The sequence below is a fragment of the Frankliniella occidentalis genome, unplaced genomic scaffold (genome assembly GCF_000697945.3).
Source record: "Frankliniella occidentalis isolate FOCC.00 unplaced genomic scaffold, Focc_3.1 Scaffold7, whole genome shotgun sequence".
Classification (NCBI taxonomy): domain Eukaryota; kingdom Metazoa; phylum Arthropoda; class Insecta; order Thysanoptera; family Thripidae; genus Frankliniella; species Frankliniella occidentalis.
The window spans coordinates 443,063-461,109 of NW_026267137.1; the positions used below are offsets into that span (position 1 = coordinate 443,063).

The window sequence follows — 18,047 nt, forward strand, 5'->3', positions numbered from 1 at the left end:
GCCTGCCAGATCGGGCGAGAGAGGGGGGGGGGGGCTGTCGATACGCCTCCTATCAGTGACAATGTGCTGACGGTAATCAGGGCCTCCTTGCTAGGACTGGAGGGGGCTGCGGGAACAAGATGCTGCTGATGCACACTGATTTCCATCCCTGCTTCATTTTTTCGCCTGTTCTCTGTATACATTGTATTTTAGTTGTAACTGTTTTTACACCAAAGTGTACATCGAAATGTGTAGCTTAAACGCGGGAGAAATAAAACCACATTTTTTAAACAAATTAGTCTTTAACTTCTACTGAACTGGGAATTTTGAACACCCCGAACCGTTTGACTTTCCAGTCTAACAAGTGCAGAAGTATTTTGTGGTGTTGAACACTCCTGCCGTTTGGTCTTCCGTAGGCCGGGTGCCTAACAAAGGTGAGGGGCGAAGACAGCGGGGGAATCCTACTCCTCACCTCTCTGTGACGCCCGAGCGGCCTTGGCGCGGTCGGTCTCGGAAGGCGATTTTGCAGAGCTCTGCCACAGGGTGCGGTGTGCCTCTTCGCCACATTGTGTAATCCTTTGATGTCGCTTTTCCGGGAATGCACCCGAGCTGCGACATGTCAGTCGGAACCTCACCGCCGCCCGTCTTGGAGCCACCAACTGGCGACAGAGACTCTCTAATGAGCGCCGCGCTGTGAGCCATGCGCCGATACATAAGCTAACGCCTTAGAAGCCAGCTATGCCGAAGAATACGGTAGAGACTCTTTTGTTTGATCAGTAGGACTTTTAACAGTTTTAGCTAAACACTCCAACTTCCCAACTGTTACACTCGCGACTCATGCGATAGCTGTTCCGTGGGAAATATAAAGGCTCTTCAGATGAAACACTCCTCTTAAAATGCGCGCGATGCGCGCGCGTGGTGAAAATCGAGCCGCGAGATGGCGACGGAGGGGGCTCCACTGGCGCGCCTAAGAATGCCATGAGGACCGGTACACCCTCAAAACCCTAGAATCGATACCCAGCACGCCCTGAACCGTTAATTTACAAAATATACTCATTTAGGTGAAATTTCTCATAAAATAGCCCAAAATCAGTACTAGTTTTGGCCGGAGAATTTTTTTTCTTGCATTTTTGAGTTCCTTGGGTCCGATTAAGTAGGTATGGACTCCCGGATGAAGCCTGTAGGTCAATATTAGTGGCGTCGACTTTTGGGGGTAGTTTTCTCATACTACCCCCCAAAAACCTACCCCCGCAGCAAAAATCAGATAGGTGCTACGGGCCAAATCGACCATTTGGGTGTTAGGAACAAGTGTGTAAAGTGGCTTGCTGGTATCACAATTTGCAGTATCCATCTGATATTCGAGTTGTACCGCTGGTACTAGTAGGAGGGAGTCATCTCCTGCAGTGGTTTCTGCGGCTGGCTTGTACACACTTGCCGCTAGATAGCGCGGGCGAGGAGACGCAGAAGCAAGCAAGCACCTTACTTTCAGTTTCACGACCAAACTTTTTGCGAGCAAAGCGATTTATGCTCTCTGTTTAAACTGTGCCATGCACGGCCGTCTGCTTCGCCGGCCAGAACACTTAGTCCCGGCGTAGCCGAGCGGCTCCTGAAAGTCGGTCAGGAAAGAAGGTTAAGAGAAGGGGAAAGGGGGGGGGGCTAAACTGTCAAAGGAATCACCTACACTCCCGAGGTCAGCTCCGGACTGGCGCCCTTCACCGCTCTGCCCGCCTTTCTCTCCCCGCCCCACGCACGGCCTCGTGCGGGTCCATACGGTCACTGCCAGCTCGTTAGGGCCTTCTCGGATATCACCTGCCAGTCGCGGTGCTTACGCACGAGCCCACCTTGGACACCCCGGGGCAGAGCTTCCTATGGAGAGAAGCAGGGGCCACCTCTGTTTAGTATTGTAACCTGTAGAGACATGGAATTAGATAAATCTTTAAGGTTTGACTTTGAACAGCATTTCTTTCGCCTTGATACTCTATGAAAATTGCTTAAAATCATATGAAGGTGTGGACCGTTGTTTCTATTTCTGTTATTTATTTATTTATTTATCTTATTTATTTTTATATTTATTTGTCTACTGTTTAGTTCCAGGAGCGAGTGGCTTATCTGTTTCCCTCTATTGGTGCGGTCGCCACGCTCTCGGGGGAAATTACCGCACAACCACGTCGCCTACTAAGCAGAGGCCTCAATTTGCTTAATCTTTTGTTGTTGTTTTTCTTTGCGGCCTCTCTGCGGTGTTGGCGCCTCTCGAAGGGATCGGAAACGGGTGGCGAGAAAAATGAGCAGGGGAAAAACATTCCGGTGCGTGCTGAAGAACGAGAAGATTGGCGCACTGTAGCGTTATCTTCGGAAAGGGGTTAATAGGCTTGTGCACATGTGGGTTGAAGCCTGTACTTAGGTCCCTATATGGCCACAGTGAGTGCACACGGGCCTTGATAACTCGGCTAATCTTAGTGCAGCACTTGTTTTGCAGTTCTAAGTGGTAAACTTTGGTTGGGCAGTAACAAGTGGCGAACGAAAACATTCTGCAGTTGCAGCTCCAGAGCAAAAAGTTTCGTCGCTAAGAACTGCATTGCTCCGTCTTACGAGTAGTTGCACCCACAGTGAAATCTGTTATAGGAAATAAATGTTGAAATAATTCAGCCATTTGGTACGATAAACCCTCTCTCTCGTTTCTCTCTCTCTCTCTTTTTAGTTTGTGTCGTGCCTTTCCCAGAGTAGGGTCGTGAGCGAAGAGCGGGTAACTCTACAGGAAAGGATTTTATTAGCTGAGTGACATGAGACATAAAACAGGTGCTTTGGAGAGGGACACCTGAGCGCAGCGTTGAGGCGGAGTGGCCTGGAGTGGTTGAAGCTTGAGCTGGTGGGTGGTGGCCGTGCTCAGTCCAGTCTTGGTACCTTTTGCACTCCCCCGGCACTGGGAAGTCAAGCAGGTTCATTTAATTCGATTCCAAAGTACACAGTCTTGTAGTCATTTTGTAAGTTTCAGCATTTACTGATCAAATACCGCCTTGCAGGCATTCTGTTTACAATAGGAAAATTCTGCAAAGCGTTGCTTTGTATAAGATAGAGGAAATAGAAGCATCCCAATTCAAAGTGAACTTTCTTTGAAGTTACAACTAACTGATTTATAACTAATAAGCGTTGCGTCGTAGTCCCCATGCATGTTTTCTTCCTAGATTGGTTACATTTTAACTGTTTTCCTGAGTTCCATCTGTGCTCACAAAAACGTATGATTTTGTAGGCATAAATGCAAAAATCACATCAGAAATATTCGCAAAAATGCTGCTCCATTTTGTGACAAATGAAACAAATCCAGCGCGAAATCCAGTTAATATGTACGAAGCAATGCGCTGAAAACTTTGCACAGTGCACAGACTTGTAAACATCGTAAACGGGCGCGCACACTGGCAGGAATCTGCGAACAGATCGCAGATCCGCGCCTCAACTTTGGCGCGCCTCTCTCCCTTCCCCGGGTCCTCATCTCGCCCTCTCCTCGGCGACCGGTCGGGCCGGTCGAGACTGGGTCCACGCAAGAGGATGGTAATAGAGTTTGTGCTTTGGGCCAAGGTCCATGTGCGTGTGTCAGAGCTGGAGAGGGAGCCGCACAGAAAGGATGATGGAGCCGAATAGACAATGGAACGGGAGAGAATGGTGGCAGCAGCAGAGGAAGGAGAAGGGTAAGGGATGTGGGACGAGAGAGAGAGAGAGAGTAGGGCAGACAAAAGACATTTAAGATCTTTAAGGAGCGCACCCACGCCGACTGTGGCGCTCTGCGGCGTCGCGACTGAATGTTCCTGATATCCCTCGCTCGCTCGCTCGCTCGGTCTCCGATGGGGCAGCGCCGCCGCTGGGGCTGGCGACAAATCAAAGGAAATGGCTCGGAGGACTAGACGTGCACACAAGAGCTCTGTGTGTGTGTGTTTGAGCGGGGGAGGTGGAGATGGTGCGTGTGTTGTAGAGTGGCGCTACGACACGATGCACGCCCTTGATGGAAAAGAAAACTATTCGTGAGGAAATAATTATTGAATTTTTTTGTGGCGTTCTAGTTGAAGCGCATGTATTGGCATTATAGAACCCTTTTTGTCGCGTTTTTTTTGGTTTTATTTACCTGGATGTACTGATTTTAGGATGCACAACCAGCGGTTGAACCGGGTTGAATACTTTAGTCTTATATGGTTGAACACATCCTTTACTAGTTTTGGAGTTGTGTAGAGTACAGGTTTCTAAGAATGTGGTAACAGTTTCACATGGAGCTTATTCGATTTTGGTATTTCATATACTAGGTATGTACCGAAACAACGTCCCTTGCCTCTGGTTCACTCCATTCGCTAGGGCTTTCTCTTCGCCCGCCCCTGAAGGCCAGAGTGCTATCCGGTCCCATCTTCTTATCTCGAAAACAACCACCACTACAGATTCTCTCCCCGCCTCCCCCTCTCCCGCCGCGCGCTCCCGTTCTCCCTCTTGTGCACCCGAAGTCCACCCTGACACGCTGGACCTTTCCTGTGGACAAACACCCCTCATTTGAATGCTTTCAGCGCTGATGCCTGCGGAACACACGTACCAGCCCTTGTATCTTGTTGATCCCAATAGCAACACATGGACTCCCTCTTTTTTCCCTTTCCTCTTTTCCATCCCTCATCCCTCTCTCTTCTTCTCTCCCCGTTTCTCTCCCTCTTTCTCGCATCCTCCCTCCCATGTAGTTGTCTCTCTCCGTTTCTTTTCGCTTAAATAGAAGGCGATCGCTGGCTGGTCAATGTAAAAGGCAGAGCAGCGCTCATTGGATGCTTGCTTGTATGCGTCCTGCGTCCTTTGAGTTGCGTGCCTCATTTCTGCGCGCGCGCGAGAGAGAGAGAGAGAGAGGGCGGGGGGGGGGGGGGGGTCTTTTTCCTTTTTTCCAGCCCCCCCCCCCTCTTCCCTCTCTCTTTTTCCCTTCCCTTGCGCCTCCCTAGCCCATGGAACCCGCTTGGCTCTGAAAGGAAAATGGGCCCCTTTTATCTGCAGGGCAGTAGGCCGGCGCGTCAGATCAATGTGAGATATATCAGCAATGAATCGTGAGGTGCGGGAGGAGGGGTGGGGGTGAGGGACGCACTGGTAGCGCTCAGGAGAGATGGAAAAGTGGGAGGGGAAAGTGGGGGGGGGGCGACTCCCACGGTCTGCGTAGCTCTGACTTCAAAAACCTTTTGGTTCGTCAGAACATGAAAAGGTAAAAAGTAGGCCCTGGTGCACGCTGTTCCTCCCACCTCCCAGGCTTTTACCTCGCCACCCAGGCTGACTCTGGCTTCCCTCAATCAGTCTCACTTTACAAGAGATGAAGAGGAAATACAATTATGGAGGTAGAAAAAATAATTTTAAAAAAATCCGGGGTGGTTTTTTTCTTTTGGCCAGGAGAGGCATAACGTGCGGGCACAATGGGGAATTACCAGACGCACGCTGTTTTTTTCCGCCACTGCAGAGTTTAATTGCGATACGAGTCGCTTAGTATACTGTGAGAAAATGGAAAGAGCTTTGGACTGATCTTTTTCTCCCACGTTTAATTTAGGCAGGTGCCGCGAGCGCTTACTGCATCCAACATGCACCCTTCAAAGACTTCGCGTCTTTTCTTTGTCGTCTTGCTGAAATAATAACTCCAGCTGGCTGCATATTGCGAAGCTGTGCACGGTAAACACAATGTCTCCAGTTTTGGAGGTATAACATGAAAACATCCAAGAACTTCCATAATTCACGAACGGTCCCCGGATGTTGAGGATATCTTATCAAAAAATTAGGGCTATTCCCAAATTTTATGAGGAGATTTACTTACATCAAAAAAGACCTTTCTTCAAATTGCAGGAGCTCCTCAAAATGTCGTCTTTTTCCTCAAGAATTCTGACATACCTTTTTACCGTGTGCGTTTAACGTCGTACACAAGCAATCGTTATGCCAGAAACGTACGCCTCTTGATATTAAATGTAACCATTGCATAAGCCCTGAAAATATAATTAATTATGCATAAAATTCTTGGAGCTTCATTGCAGGTGTGGAGAACAGTCAAGCGTCAGATTGTCGCAACACGTGTAGCGACATGGGGGGGGGGGGGGGGGGGCGAACTTGAACTACAAGACTTGTCGGGTGGAAGGAGTTGGGTACAACAGGTGCGGAGCTGCGTGCGCTCTGTGCAAAATGATCTGAGTAAAGCCTAGTAAGGTGCGCGTAACTTTAATCTGCCGTCTCATTCAGTTATTGTCCGAAGGGTTTGGCAATTGTTTTGGTCTGAGCGCGTGGTGCATTTTTCCTGATTTATTCGGTATGAAATTTGCCTTATCCATGGATGATTTGTGGCATGCGTTGCATTCCTAGATCATGCTCCGGCCTGCTATTGCTCTGGCCACCACCCGTCCATGGAGAGAGAGACATAACGCCATTAACCTTGTCCATTTGAAGAGCATCTCTTTGCTCGACCCTCTCAAACGCGGAGCGGGAAGAGATCAAATAAAAGACAGGGGGAGGAGCGGGGAAGGGCGACAATTCGAGAAGAGAATACTGATCTTGGAAATGGAACGAAAATGGCGATTTATTTCCGGCCCGTAAGAAATGCTGATGACTCTGCTTGTGCTGCTGATCTGCTGTGTTCCTTTCATATCAGAATCCTTTCCTCTTCCTTTCCCTTTTCTCCGTCCCTTTTACCTCTCAGCTTACTAGACAGTCCACATTAATATCCTCGTCATGTATACAAACAGGAAATGTTTTTTCCCTGTTTATAATGTGCCTTCCGGAGCGTGAGGTAGGGGAAAAGGGTGGAACCTTGTTGGACATGTGAGCAAAGTATTTAAGAATAAAAGGATATTTTATTTATATCCAAGAAAACGTGGCATTTAATTGCTTAACCACCTACTTGACGTGCCCGTCATTTTGATAATAAGTGAGTTTTTAGCACTTTGGACTTTCGGGCTTTTCTTTCCTTTTGTATTTTCCCTGCATTTTTCCAGTTCCGCTGGAGGCTAGTGGATGTAGCGAAAAGGAAACTTGGCCCCGGCGTGAACCTTGCTCTGCACTCGCCGCCGTGACTCGGCGGGCCAAGCGAGCGTCGCGGCAGGAGTTGAACGGAGTCGCCCCGGCCGAGCGGTCGACGCTCCTAGAGCTGTAACTTGTCCCAGATCTATAGAATCCCATTTCGAAACTCCGAGTCGTTCGACCTGCAGCACCCGCAGCAGCAGCAGCAGCAACAGCCGCCGCCGCCTCTGATACCACTGCTCAGCTACTGTTCCCCATTTTCCACGTCATTGCTCGTTGACTCGCCGGCCAGGTCATTGGCCATGGAAGGTCCTGTGCGCCCCGGCGCCAGGTTCGGCGGGGACCATGTTTTTGGATCCCTAAAAGGGCCCGACTCTGTAGGTCCCAACAAAACAGGCCTCTCAGTCGAAATTCTCGGTATTTTTTCTGTTTATTCGTGCTCCTTTATTTAGTACCGGGTAATTACCTGACACATCGGTACTCTACATTATATACGGCTCGAGGGTAACGCCGTGACTTTTTAAAATTTCCGTTATCAAAGTAAAGTTTCAGGTGGGAATCAATATTCAGGCTGCTGCACCAGATTCTGCCCCCCCCCTTCTCTCTCCCTCTCTCGGGTCGTGTGTGTGTGGGCGCAGGGATGGCACCGTGGGGTGGTGTAAGCAACGGCAGCAGCACGACGCGCGGGACGACGCCGCGCGCACTAATTTGCATGCGAAATGGCCAACCGCAATAAACTTTAAAAACCATCGAGTAATTTTCGCCGCAACGAGGCAAAACGGGACGGGGTAGGGGTAAAGGATAGGAGTAGTGGGGGAACGGGGGTGTTGGTAAAGAGGGGAAAAAAAATCCTGACTGGGTATGAAAAGCAAAACTGAAAGGGGGGGGGGGCGCCTCCCTTCGGTTAATGTGAATTTGCAGAGCGCAAAACCTAGCGCAAGATAAAGTGGAAGCTCTGGGAAAATCAGTCGGAAACTACTGAAAAGTTGTTTCTGATTGGCTTGTTTAATTCTAGCGCGTATCCTTTTCTGGTGGGGGGAAATGAGGATGAGAGAGGCATGTCTCAGCGGCCTCGCGTGGCCCGGGGATGGAGTTGTGCCCGAGTCGAGCTGTGTATATACTGACTGCGGCCGATCGAGTTGCGCTGCGAGTGCTGCTTATGCGTGCCGCGCTCAAAGAGATAATCCCCAGGAGATGCTGTTGATGCTGCTCGCCCACGGGGGAGGAAGCGCGCGGAGTAAGATTCAGCGGGTGAACGTGGTTGGTCGTGTGTGTGCGTGCGCGTGGTTTGTGTGTGCGCGTGCGTGTGTGTGTGTGTGTGTGTGTGTGTGTGTGTGTGTTTGTTGAATTATTCCAGAATCAATCATTCCAAACTGGGCCGGGCTGCACACGGCCCGGAGCCAGGCGGCTGCCGTGTATACATAATTCAGTTTATGCTGTCCGAGAAACCACTCGAGGTGGCCGCGATACATCATGGCGCAGCTTAACCGTATATGCCGCTGTTCGATCAGCGCCTCTATGGCCCCTTGTCTATGAAAAATGCAGCGGCTTCGCACGCCGTCTGAAACCCGCTTGTATGGATGTGTCTGCCGCGTCAAGAATGAAGGGGTCAAGTCGGCCGTAATTTACGCTGATTTTTGTTCTGAAGTTTTTTGCTGGTATACTGTATCAAAATGCATCAACGCGAAACGCAATTCATTCTTTTTGTATGGCACATTCTTCCCGATGCACGGCTCACGTACTGTTATGGGGTCTCGGCAGCGGCCGCTAGTAGTTGCCGTGTTACCAGCGTCGTGTCGTCGTTTTTAATCTCTCCTCTCTCTCTGTGTAAACTTCCCGCGCTGCAACGGTATAAAGTGCAAATCTAAACACGGGGATGGCGGCGCGTGACGGCCCGCCGTAACGTTAGGGTCGGCAGGACGTGACTTAATATCGCGCCCCGGGTTTAGGGCCGCTTTATGTAAGTTCATCTCGTCCCCCGCTGCCGCGTGGCGGCGGTGGTCCGTCCCTAAATATTTAGGACGAGACGACCTTGTGACGTGCGGCCGCGCGCGCCATGCTGCGCCTTGGCCCCGTCACAAGCGCGGTACCAATCACGATATCGGGCATGAATGACGAACATGACGCTCATCCCACCGACAACGTTCAGAAAACGGTTTTAATTCCTGCCCTCCCCCCTCCTCTTTCCGTCTCTCTCTCTCTCTCTCTCTCTCTCTCTCTCTCTCTCTCTCTCTCTTGCACTTTCAACCCTTTCTGATTTCTCTGTCACCTCGTGCTCGGCCACCCCGATTGGTTTTGTGGCTGCTCGCTTTTTGCCCTCTGCTCTGCATGTGACCTTGCTTGACTTTTAAAGAGGGGAAACCTACGCCAGCTGTCGCGTAACCAATTGCCATTGTATACTTACTTTTATCGACTTGTATTTTTTTGTGATGTGGTCTGTTTTTGAGGAAAAGAAAATTGAAGCGGACTTAATGTAGCATTGAAAATTTGCGGGTGACATTTTTTTCCCGGTCAAATTTTTCAGCTAGTATTAACTTTGCCTCGTTTTCGGTGGTGCTATTGCACTCTGCTTTGATAAGTTTTGTCATCGCCGATTTATTGACCCAATGTGTTTTGAAACAACTGCATTAATATTTTTATTTTTAAAAGATAAATTTGGTTCTTTTACCCATAGTGTTGCTTCACTTGCTTGGAACAGATCTGAAACTCTTGAACCTTGGATCACTTTCCCGCCGCCAGGGCAGTAGGCCGAGGGGTCACCCCACTCAGAGGCCTTGTCCCCCGGAGCGCATAGGCAGGCGGGGGGACGGACGGAAAGTGAAAACAGACGACTACTGCAAAGTTTATCCATCAACTCTTCTAAATGAATTTCGCCAAAGCGACAGAAAATAAAAGGCGGAAACTTTGCGGGGTGCGTTGCTCATATCTTCCGCGCTCGGCACTGCGAACCGTAGACAGTTCATGGTAATGGCGACGGGCTCAGTGGTTATATTTGTAGCAATTGTGGCAAAATTATACAGCTCGTTCTTTTTGTATTTTTTTAAACTTATAAAGCATAGGGTACATTCTCAATGACGTCCGCCATTAATTGGCTATGATGTGGAGTAACCCATGCACGTGTGAAACACTAGACTAGAGACCGTAGAATTGGAGGTAATTATGATGATTTGTAACGATCGTGCGTTTCCATTTTTATGCACGTGCGTATGTTGTTGTTTTTGTCAATGGACTCTAAATCTATTGGCGAGTGAAAAATGCGCTCCCGTAAATTTACAACTTACATTGTAATTCGAGTTTACAAACATTTTGTAAATTTACGACGGTATTTTTAACAGTTTTTATCGGAACTTTTGGCTAAAACATGAGTATTTAGACTCGCTCTCCGATCAACCTCTTGCGACGTTTCCCATTATAGCTGGTCGCCCCTCGCCTCATCCTAGGCACCCCCTCTCCCTCGTCCCTCACAACAACTACCGCTTTCCCCTCCATACATTCTCCCATTCTCCCACCCGAACACGGCCGTGGCTCGTGATGGAGCGGGTGGAAGGCGTGAGGAGGGTCGGGGCCCTGGCTTTATTCTTCAGACTCCCCTGCTCCCTCCTCCCCCCTCTCTTCCTCGCGCTAGCAGGAGGGGGTTAGGTTAGATTCCGGCGATTAAATAGTGCTCCCAGTGTATCTTTATGATGTCGAGCTGCACCTGTAGCCGCTAAAGGCAACGGCCCCACTCATTATGAGAGCGAACCTGGCCCCTCGTACCCCTTTCCCCCTTCCTCCTCCTCCCGCTTGTTTCAGTCACGTATAGCCTCACATCTCCCTCCCTCTCGTACTTTTCCACCTACCTACCCCACCTGCCCGTGGCGTACGGGCGTTGGTGGGGTAGAGGGCGGATTGTTCTGGCAATATTTCAACCAAGGATAGTGGATGTGTCTTTTATATTAATTATCAGATCCATAATTTAGAACAAAATAAAAATGCGGGGGGATTTTAAGACTACCCGCAACATGCTGTTTGCCAATACCATCGCTGTAAATCACGTCCCCCAGCAAGGCAGTACCTAAACAAGTCTTTTTACCTGCGTGGGCTCGGTATTTAATCTTTTTTCTCCTATATTTTTTTCTACTGCACCGCAAAAACAACGGCAATAAAACTGCACGCTGTCCATGGGTAGCTGTTTATGTAAACGTAAAATTACTCTGTGTAACACATTTGCGTGTTCTTTCATTTTGCGAAGTCATGAAAGGATGGGCTTTCGAGAACGAATCAGGTCGCAATGTTTCGACAGTGACACGTGCTGCTCTGGTGGGGGACAGATGACCAGGACCGCTCTCTGCGGTGCACAGAGAGGCCTTCGCGACATTTTTGCGGTTCGTAGTTTGTCTGGCCTCGCTAAATATTTATGACTCCTCCAGTATACCCAGCTAATTAACTTTTGAAAGCCATCACTCGGCACGTCATCAAGGAGAGGAGTCTGGGTTCAAGTACCCAAGTCTGCCTTTAACCATTTTTTTTCTCTCTCCGCCTGGCTGCCTTTTCTCTCGCCCGGTCTGGTAGCGCGGGCGTCCGGAGGGAGGGGGAGGAAATTAACCCTGCGAGATGGTCATTCACGCTTTGATAAGGCGATAGCTAGTCGGAGGAAAGATGGCGCCGTGGTTCAAATTTCGTTTCGTCCTGCCGTCTCCTCTATTTTTTCTCTCTGTCGCTCATTTTCTCTGCTCTGGCGGCTCATGTCACACTGGTCGGCTCGGGTCGACACTTGGTCCTCGGAATTCCCTGCGGCACGCGCTAAGGACCAATCTGAGAGGCCTTCGTCGAAGCAGCGGAGCGGCGTGTGGATCGCGTGCACGGTGAATCCTTCCTTCTGGCTCTTTCCTGTCTCCCTCTTCGTCCATTTCTGGGATCCGTGGCCTCTGATGAAAGAGAAAGTGACACAGCGCAAGGATCAGGAACTAGAGAGATAGAGATTCGCCCTAGGAACTGACCTGTCACTGAGTATCAGTGACACTGACGGATGCTCATGCTACACAGAGCTGCCTGGCTCTTTCTGTAGGCGAAGGAAACCTTTTCCGGTGTAAATATCTGATTTCGACGAATTCCAGCAAATTTGAGTAGCATTCGAAACTTTTTCTGAAATTCGAAAATAGTTCAAATATTTATAACTTGACTTTTGGTATGTTATTTTCTTTGAAACATTTAATCTGTATGGAGAGGGAGAGGAAGAATGAGTGAGTGAGTGAGTGAGTGAGTGAGTGAGTGAGTGAGTGAGTGAGTAAATGTGAGTGGGGAGTGAGGGGGGGAGAGAACTTTTTTCTTTTTATGTTATTGTCTTTTTATAATCAAAGGACGATACGAGCAGAGAAAGCAGAGAAAAGCCCCGTGCTGTTTGAAAGCCTCCATTTTTCTAAAGAAGTACAGTTGTGGGGTAATGGACAGAAATTTCGGGCAGTACTCCGCGGTCACTCAGACCTGGCCTTCGCCTACGCACTGCTGGCAGAAAGGTTCTCTGACCTCCGTCTCTTTACCCCCCTCCCTCGGGCGGGCAGACTCCCATTATGATATCAATCACTAGACAAAGAGCTCTTGCCGGGGGAGCGAGGGGTAGGGGGTTGCGGGGTAAAGGTCAAGCCATGCTTCACAACCTTGACCCGTGCACCAAAATCACGAAAATTGCCTTGCATTTATTTCCTGCAACTTTTCACATAACTCAGGGCCACTGAGCCATTTCATTTTCTTTCGTGTCGTGTTTTATGTCACTGTTAAATTAAGCGTCAGTGGTTTTTCTTTAAGAAGATGATACCTTCAGTATTTGATTCTTGATTTAGGCCCTTTCTTCTCTCGTCTTGCTGCGCTGCTAAATTATTTGGTCCCCAGTGCATGGGCCATCTGAGCTTGGGGTCAGTACCTCAATCTGTGAGAGGGGACTTTCTGATATGTGGGATTGGGACTGGGCGCTGTCGCCGTAGCTCCGGGCAGCGAGCGGCGGCGCAGGGGACACGGCTCAAGTCGGATGGAAGAGACCGTGACAGCAGTTCCAAACGTAGACCTTTCTCCCCCCATCAATACTCCAAGAGATAACATAACTCGGGGAGGCGCGTTTAAATCTTGCTGCTATTTGTGCCGCATTTGGAATTGATGTCAAAAGCTGTCCAACCCCACGCCTCGCATTCTTTGGAGGAAGGCTACGCGCCTCGAGCAGTCGACTGCGCGCACACGTAACGAAGAGGAGTGCGAAGTTTCTAGCTCATGAGGTCACAGCGAGGGCTTTGTCGTATGCGCGCGCAGCGACACGCACACACACACACAATTTGCACAGTGTCAAGTCAGCGCACCGGGAGCGACGCGGCCGGCAAGTTCGCACGTCTGCAGTTGGGGCGCGGAACACTACTGGGGGCCGGGCCCAGACTCGAGGCGAATGTCTGCCTTGGCGAGATTGTGCAATCAACCGCGTGCTAGTGTTGGTCGGGGAAACCTTTGCTAGGCAGGCAACGGCCCGCAACGGCGTCTTTTTAATTTAAAAAAGGAAAATAAATGAAAAAGAGATATTGTCTTTGGCACACTGCTTAATTTACTGAATTGAAATAACGTTTAATTTTTGTTGTGTTGCAGGTACGGTGGTCAGAAAACTCTACGGTGCGCGTGCGTTGGTTGGCCTTCGTGGTGAGCAACAAGAGAAATGACTCCTGGCAAACCTAAATTGATGTTTCGCCAAGTACGTGCAACGTAATTATTCCACGTCGAGCAAAGAATATAAGCTTTGAAAAAAAGAGCATTACGCGGAGGCCTTTGACCTCATTTCTTTGCGAGTGTGGTGCGCGTGGATCGCTCTCTGGGGGACCGTAGCTAAAACAGGTGGATGGAGAAGGGGTGGAGGGGGAAGGGGGCGGCTGTAAACCGGGTGTAAATAAACAAAAAGCAGCTGGGCAAAAGCGGTCTATAAAGTGCTCATGGAAGCGTTATCCCCTCCCCTCTGCCCCTTGTCCACCTGAGGCACCCACCGCCCCTCTCCGCCCCTCCCCTTTTCTATCTCTCTCAACCCAGCATCTCCCCCAAAACGCCACCACCGCAACGACCCTGTAATAAAGTGTATAAAGTGAGCTGTAAAACCAGAAGGTAGAAAGAGATGAGGTAAAAGGAGCAAAGAATTCTTTTTGTACGCGTGTGTCCCCACGCATGCTAGCTGGCCCCACATCTGCCTCTCACTCTCGCGTCCAAGCGGCAAAAGCAAATAGACGCCCTCTTTTAACTTTCTGCGGTATTGGGCAGGAAATTAAAAAGAAAACACCTAAAAATTCTACGTTGTCCGCGGGCCGGGGCCTGGTCGTGTCTGTGTGCTTCAGGCGTGCGCTTTATCTCTGCGGTGGACGCTTTTGCTGTTCTGTTTACTGTTGTTTTCAAAAGAAGGCGTTAAAAAAGACGTTACCAAAGTGGGATACGGCGGTAGGTGGCCGTATCATTTGGGTCTGACTGTCTTGCTGTAGGCACGCCGCGCTCCAACTTGTGTGTTGATGACGGCGTCCTGTTCATGTGCTCCGACCTTTTTTTTTTATTGCGGTCTGCTGCTGCGACTTCGACACAGACCACTTTGCTTGCTTTCAAGGCTATCCCGCTCCTCCCCGTCCTTCACCCCCTCCCCTCGGACTGAGCTCTTCAGGGATTGGTTTGGGCCGATGGTGCCATCATACACGCAGCTTTGGCAGCATCTTTGACCCAGAAACGAAACTGATGGGAGAAGGGCCGGCAGGCCGAATCCCTCGCTCAAAGAAAAACATAATGAACGCAAAACAACAAATCATACTTATTTTTGTTCTTTTGGCAAACAATTTTCAAAACAATTTATGGATGATACATATCTCAAAGCTCATTGTAAGAAATTATGTATTTCAATAGGTCGGAGGATTAATACGTTGTTTTTTTGTTTTTTTTAAACCGAATGAGTTATGTTATTAAAGCATGCGTGGAATTTCCTGGGCCACTACGGCTGTTTCCTCCAGTGAAATTATGCAATATTGAGGACGTAAAGTGAAAATGTCCGGCCGTGGGGGGCCACCAACTGCGACGCCATGCCGGTTATTATGTCAACCCGTTCCCTTTCCACTCGTTCGTCATGGGCGCTTTCCCTCTATCGCCCCCTCCCTTTGTCTTTGCCCTCTTTACAGCATCCAGCTCCAGCACCATATCCGTCCACTTCTTGCCTATTCGCGCCTTTAGCAAGTCTTTTCTGTTTCTATCCTCTACCTCTTCACACTCTGCCATCTCCAGCATAGTGTTTTACATATCTGCTGCTGACCCGTTAAACGTTTTCTCTCTTTACCTTCTCCCCGTCCCTTACCTCCCTACATACCAAAATGAACGCTTGCATTTATTGATTTTTCGCATGGTCGTTGCACGTAGCAGACGTTTGAAAATTCCCTGTGCGGTAAAGTTGTGCATGTGTGTAATGAGAAATTTGCACCGTTAAATTCCTACACAGCAAATGTTTTGCAGAACATGCGAATTATTTAGATCCTTTGTAACTGCGAAGCATTTACTCTGCGATTGCAAAGTGGTGCTTTGCAATTGTGAAACGATAAAACACGCCGCAAAGCATCGCTTTGCAATTGCAAAGCGTCACTTAGTCATTGCAAAGCATCACTTTGTAATTGAAAAGTAAATGCTTCGTAGTTACAAGGGAACTACATACTTCGCAGTTCTGCAAAACATTGCTTACAAGCATTGCTTTTGCAGGAGTCTGTGGCAAAGTAATGTGCAGTTGGCAGGAAGGTCCGAGCCACCTAACCCAGCGCGCCTGTGAACGAGAGAGTAGGCCATCCGGCGGACACGCATGGATCGCGGGACGGTATCCAACGCTCTGCAGGCGCCCGCCTTCCCCGAGCTACGAGGGTGTGAACGCAGCAATAGAGCGGGAGAGACACGAGACGGGCGCGACGGGCGAGACTGGGGGAAGCAAGGGGAGAAGCAGACACGATTAGGTCTTGCGCAAGAGGAAAAATCTAAAAGAGGACGTACGGGGGGGGGGCGGGGGCGGTGATACCTGAAGAAGGGGTGGTGGTGGCCAGTGCGGGAAAAGTTACAGAGTGGTCGCTTGCTTGTCGCTGTCCGCAACAGGTGTTTATGGGGGAGGGGGGTAAGGTTGTCACCTGTTCAAAAGCAATTAAATGATGAAAGAAAAGAGTGCGCCACTAGCGCCCACATGTAAGTGCTCCACAAAGGCGTTGCACACGTTTGTATGTGCGACTGGATATTTGAATACTGGAAAGGATTTGTCAGTCATGTTGGCAGGCACTTGTGAAATTTAAATGTTAAAATTTCAGCCCAAACGGAAAAAAATCATACGCGCAGTGTGTCCTAATCTTTCAAATTCATTATTGCTTCATTCAAGGCAATGTTGGTACTTTTTTTTTCCTGTTGATTTCTGGCGAGATTCTAGGTCACACACCACAGTGACACGCACCGCACACACATGCACACGGCCTCACTTCAACGCCGCACGCGCGCGCACGGCCCACACACTTCCCGCACTCGATCCGAGTTGTTGCGACTTCCCTCCGCAGCTCCTAAGCACGCGCGGCGCGGCGCGGCGCCTGTAGGAGCAGGAGATTCGTCCCCCTTGTGGTTCAAGGCCAGTGCAAGGCCGCTCGCGGTGCCTTGGCATGCAAAGCAGACGACGCTTGTGGCGTCCCGACGCCAACTTGAATATGAGACACATGAGTAGTGGTTGGCGGCCGTAGAGGGGTGGGGCTCTGCTATGCGCGCTCTGTCAGTATCGGCCCGGGTGAAATTTATTCAAAATTAAGAAAAAAACAAGTTTTTTGAGCACTTTAAAATTAACAAATTTTTTGTTGTCGGTGCCGTTATGACATTCGCCGTGACATTTAACGGCGACTGTGCTCTGTACGCGTCCCCAGCCCCCTTCCCCGCCTCTTCTTCGTTTTCCTCGTTATTGCCACATGTGTCCGGTGGAGAGTGGGGCGTGCCGCAGCGCGGGATGTTTGAAATAGCATCACCACGCTCCTCATATGCAGCTGGACGGCATGCCAGGACCCGCCCCCCTCCCCGCCAGGCGCGCTCTGAGCCACGCGGCTGCTACTGTGACTGGTTGTCGGCGCCTGCGGAATTCCTACCCTACCGCAAAAGCTGACCGTTCATTTCTAATGTTCAGGTTTTAGTAGACCATGAAGTTGTACGCTCTAATTCGTGCGGAACTCTAAGGAATGCAATGCGGCATCTTGTGAATTGAAACATTTTGGAAGTCCCTCATGGACCAAGTTACGTTTTTTTCTAGTTTTTTTTTTTTTTCTGAAGAAATCCGTCGGTTAATCTCATGGCCACACGGTTTGCCCCGTAATATGTCTGCGTGAGTACTACCTCGGCTCGCACTGACAAATGATTGGCGCCTTATGACGCCAAAATATTGGCGTCCTTTGATGAACGCCAAATTTTAGCCTCTTTTGACAGCCAATATTGGCGTCGTTTTGGAAGACGCCAGCCGCTAGAGTTTGGCGTCATTTACTTGTGCACGCCAACCAGTTTACAGTGCCCAACAACAGCATTTTTTGACTAAATCTGCAACTTCACTCCCATCGCCCCTTTGTCGGGTGCGTCGGGGCGACGCCAATGTTGTATGCCCTGGCTCGCTAGGCCTGCAGCAAATTTTTGCCGCTCGGTATCAGTTTCGGAGCAATTAATCACACTGTCAAAAACTTTGCGTAATCCTGGGCCCGCCAATTAATTTGGCGCGGATGGCGTTGCAGCAGCGGCGGCGGTGGTGCGGGAGTGCCCCGTGGGGCCCCGTGGAGGTCCCGGGCAGCCGGCGTCCATACCATGTCGTGCAACTTCTGTTGTTACTCTGTCTCTGTCGCACCGGCGCCGGTCACCGCCGGGGGTGCGACGAGGGCAGCGGCTCTGGCCCGGGGCCCCGCAACTACTACTGCTGGGGCGGGCGGTGCAGGAATTTCAAGGAGGGTGTGGCGGCGGCGCGGGAGTTGGCCCGGAGTTGGCCGGCCGCGCGCACTAGCCGTTACCTGTTACGGGGGGGCCAAATTATTGTGCCTCGGCGGGCTTAGGGGGCGGCAGGG

General features: G+C 50.0%; 1 protein-coding gene across 1 annotated transcript in view; it reads right to left on the reverse strand.

Annotated features, from left to right (window-relative positions):
- Positions 1 to 2,542: 2,542 nt before the first annotated feature.
- Positions 2,543 to 18,047, reverse strand: part of LOC113204721 (E3 ubiquitin-protein ligase MARCHF11-like) — a 58,038-nt gene continuing 42,533 nt past the window's right edge. Inside the window, exons 7-8 of the mRNA XM_052273285.1 lie at positions 4,094 to 4,208; positions 2,543 to 2,592 (exon numbers count right to left, since the gene is read on the reverse strand). Coding sequence (XP_052129245.1) covers positions 2,543 to 2,592; positions 4,094 to 4,208 — 165 coding nt within the window. The remainder of the gene's footprint in view (positions 2,593 to 4,093; positions 4,209 to 18,047) is intronic.